At 36.5% G+C, this 4,518-nt stretch overlaps 1 protein-coding gene across 1 annotated transcript; it reads left to right on the forward strand.

Annotated features, from left to right (window-relative positions):
- Positions 1-686: 686 nt before the first annotated feature.
- On the forward strand, positions 687-1,634 carry LOC110301364 (olfactory receptor 147). Its single transcript, XM_021171827.1, has one exon. The coding sequence runs from the start codon at positions 690-692 to the stop codon at positions 1,632-1,634; it is 945 nt and encodes a 314-aa protein (XP_021027486.1). The 5' UTR covers positions 687-689.
- Positions 1,635-4,518: the final 2,884 nt, after the last annotated feature.

The raw sequence follows: 4,518 nt of genomic DNA on the forward strand, positions 1-4,518 counted from the left end.
TTTATAATAAGCATATTGTTTGAGCATTAAAATATGTGTCATAAATGAAACCCATATTAATTACTATTTTCTTTTTTATGCCTTTGTAAACCTTTGAAAGTAAAACCTTTCTCCATCCCTGTGTGAAGTTAGGATAGAGTAGAAGAAATGTGAAGAAACAGTGAAGAATATAATTAGATATTAAATTATTAAAAAGGTAAATCTTGAGCTACTGTGGATATCGTCCATACCTGCTATCAATTGCTAGCTTCATAGAGTCTAGTAAGCACTATGGAAACCTCTCATTACTGTGAGGGATAAATCTGTATGGCTGATGTCCTACCAGAACTCACTCTTTATGTACATCACAAAAGAAGTAGGAAGTCTAATGCAATGAAAGAATGGGATTTGAAGTACCAGACCGAAGAGACTGTAAATCACATCCCACTACCTAAGTTAATTAATGAATGCATGTCAGGCACACTACCTCAATAGGTTGAGGCAAGGATAGAAGAATGTTATTGTAGTATTCAGGTTATAAACATAAGCATGGGCTAACTGATATTTGTCATAATGGGAGAATGTGATAATATATTCATATGACAAAGCATAAATTTGTCCATGGTGCTAAATTCTGCTGATGTTAAAATTGTGGAAATGGCCCATCCATTAACAAAATTCTCTTCTCGTCTAGATTTTCAGTGATAAGCATGCTGGTTGGAAATGGCTCTTCTGTGACAGAATTTGTCCTTGCTGGTTTGACAGATCGTCCAGAGCTCCAGCTGCCTCTCTTTTACCTGTTTCTAATAATCTACATAATCACAGTGGTGGGAAACTTGGGCTTGATCATCCTGATTGGCCTCAATCCTCACCTGCACACCCCCATGTACTATTTCCTCTTCAACCTCTCCTTCATTGATCTCTGTTACTCTTCTGTCTTCAGCCCCAAAATGCTGATTAACTTTGTTTCTGAGAAGAATTCCATCTCCTATGCGGGATGCATGACTCAACTGTTTCTCTTTCTCTTTTTTGTCATCTCTGAATGCTACATGTTGACCTCAATGGCCTATGATCGCTATGTGGCCATCTGTAATCCACTGCTGTATAAGGTCACCATGTCCCCTCAGATCTGTTCTGTGATATCATTTGCTGCATATGGGATGGGATTTGCTGGATCCTCTGCCCACACAGGCTGTATGCTCAGACTGACTTTCTGCAATGCCAATGTCATCAACCATTACTTGTGTGACATTCTTCCTCTCCTTCAACTTTCCTGCACCAGTACCTATGTCAATGAGGTTGTGGTTCTCATAGTTGTGGGTATCAACATCACAGTTCCAAGCTTCACCATCCTCATTTCCTATGTTTTCATCCTTGCCAACATACTAAGTATCAAATCCACACAAGGAAGATCGAAAGCCTTCAGTACCTGTAGCTCTCACATCATGGCAATTTCTCTTTTCTTTGGATCAGCTGCATTTATGTATCTTAAATATTCTTCTGGATCTATGGAACAAGGAAAGATATCTTCAGTTTTCTACACTAATGTTGGTCCCATGCTCAACCCTCTGATTTACAGTTTGAGAAATAAGGATGTCAAGGTGGCATTAAGGAAATCATTGATTAAATTCAGAGAAAAGACAGATTTTAATTAGAATCAATAATCCTGTAAGAAATTGAAGGATCTAAATTTTTGTTGGTAATTTCAGTGAAGATCTTTTTTATGTCAATATGTAAGTTGGTAAACTTCTTTTACAAAGTTTGGATAATTTCATTTTCTTTCTGTAACTCCAGTATACCTAACAGCCTATCCAAATGATTGATGTCATATTAATGATGCAATAAACACACAAATAATTTTCATTATTAATTTGTACTCTCTTTCCTTGACCATTTCTCACCTCAAAAAGAAAAGTGAATTTTATGTTACAAAACCTTTCACATGAAAAACTTAAAATGACCAATAGTAGGTGCTTTCTCATTTTGTAGTAGAATCAAAGTTACCAAAAATATAGGGAGTTGTGTAGAAGACAGCAAGAAGGCAGATCATGTATATGGTTTCAATCAGAAAATTACATTTGAGTCCAATACACTGCACAATGACTCTGGTTAATTATTTTTATATTTTCAATTTATAAAATAGTAAGTACATTTTACATGCTTGTGCTACAAAGAATAATTATATTGTTTCACCTGACATAATAAAAGTCAGTTGATGAATTTTTTTATTTTATTCAATTTACTCACTACAAAATGAGTATCTATTGTTTTGCATTGTACTCATATACAGAATATGTAGGATTTTATTTTAAATTACAAATAAAATCAGAAAAATTCGCCGGGCGTTGGTGGTGCACGCCTTTAATCCCAGCACTCGGGAGGCAGAGGCAAGTGGATTTCTGAGTTCGAGGCCAGCCTGGTCTACAGAGTGAGTTCCAGGATAGCCAGGGCTACACAGAGAAACCCTGTCTCAAAAAAACAAAAAACAAAACAAACAAAAAAAAAAATCAGAAAAATTCATCATTGACATACACGACTTCTAATTAATGTTGACATAGTCACTACCATTTAAGTACAGAGCCTGATGACTTATGTTTCAGAACAATTACATATTTTCATTAGTAATTTTAAATATATTTATTTTACGTATATTTAATATAAATAAATTGTATCTTCTGGGATATTTTAAATTTTGGATAAATTTTATAAGTATTTATAGTTTGTAAGTTTGTTTGAAGACTGGAGATTCACCCTCAGTTGTTACTTTAATCTTCCCTAGTTGCTCAAAGCATGCTACCATAGTGCAGGGTAAGCCAGGCTAGCTGGGATGTGAGCTTCTGGGGATTCATGTCTGCACATCCCACAGGTTCACCAGGATTACAGATACTTGACATCAGCAGTACAACCTTATATAGGTTTAGGAGATATAACCTAGGCCATTAGGCTCAGGTTAAAAGTACTTTGATGTTGGGAGCCAAAACTAAATTCTTTATAATAATCCAAGTGAACTACCAAGTCTTAAGACATAAAGTTGGACCTCCTCCCCAAGGTGACTAAGTCCAGACAAAGGTCACCAACGGACTGTTCCCAGATGGACCCCCTCCTCAAGCTAAGTCCAGATGAAGGTCACCAACAATTACCACAAGATGGCACCAGACCTGACTGACGCAAACAGCAGATGTCATAACCACAAGATGTACTTTTAGATATCATACCTCCCCTTGTAGTCACCAAGGAAAATTACCACTGCCCCCTCCCCTGCCCTTCTGTGTAAGGGTTATTTCCCTTTTTTGTATAAAAACTGTAAGTTTTGCTGAACACAATGAGACCTTGACAAGATTCAGATTTGGCTCCATGGCGTTTCTGTGCTTGGTCTCCTTTCTCGCTCACTCCCCATTTGGTTTTAGGAGAAGTCCCCTCGTGACCCACGAATAACTGAACCTGCTGGACGGGTCACTTTGACAAATAGCCATCTCTACACCACAACCACAAAATATTTATTAATATGATATATATATATAGATAGATAGAGAGAGAGAGAGAGAGAGAGAGAGACAGAGACAGAGACAGACAGAGACAGAGACAGAGAGAGACAGAGAGAGCAAGAGAGCTCAGAGCTTACAATTGCTTAAAATTGTTCATCCCTCAGATACTATGAATTTGCAATTTTGCAATCGTTTATGCATATACAACTCATAAGGAAAATGCAGTTCTTTTAAGAAGACTGTCTTTGGACATTTAAGAATTAGCTCTAGATTGCCTGGACAAGACCTCTTAAGGAAATTCCATGCTAGATTTATATCCCAGGCAGATTATAGACCTTACACAAGAATAACTGACCATAAATCTCATTTCTTTACATCATTAAAATAGTAATGGCTTAAAATAATATTTTGGTATTTTTAGAAAATGTGCATGTCAAATTGTAAAAATTTGTTCTCAGTGTCCTCAGTTTCTATCTAACAGTTTCTAACACCACATAATGGTGTTAATTCTTGAGGACATCAATTATTGCAAATGGATACTCTTACTTCTGATTAAATAGATAAATAAATAAATAGATAGATAGATAGATAGATAGATAGATAGATAGATAGATAGATAGATAGATAAAATATGCACATGTGACTATTGATACCTATTTTGGCTTTCTAGTTACAACTGCTCTACAAGAGAAACAACTAAAAGTGTACTTAGCCATTGCCTATGTTAATTTTTTTATACTTGGTGTTCCTAATTATATTAAAACAGATATTGGAACTGGCTATAACTGTCAAGTATTTGAGATGTTTTGTCAACTGAAGAAGTAACAAAATTCTAGGCCTTTAGGTCGAGGCTTGGGAATGTGACCTTTGTGACCCATTGCTCCAAGGTATGCTAATCATACCTTGATTGCGACATTCCTTCCTCCACCCACCTGCTTCCTGGGTTCAAAGAGTGTTCATTCAAAGAAAGTCACCCTGACCAACGCCCGGAACCCACTATGCAAATGTGCTTTTGTTAGGGGCTCTTAGAAACTGTGTTGAGAGTTAACCGGAA

Source organism: Mus caroli, chromosome 9 (assembly GCF_900094665.2).
Source record: "Mus caroli chromosome 9, CAROLI_EIJ_v1.1, whole genome shotgun sequence".
NCBI classification, from domain to species: Eukaryota; Metazoa; Chordata; class Mammalia; order Rodentia; family Muridae; genus Mus; species Mus caroli.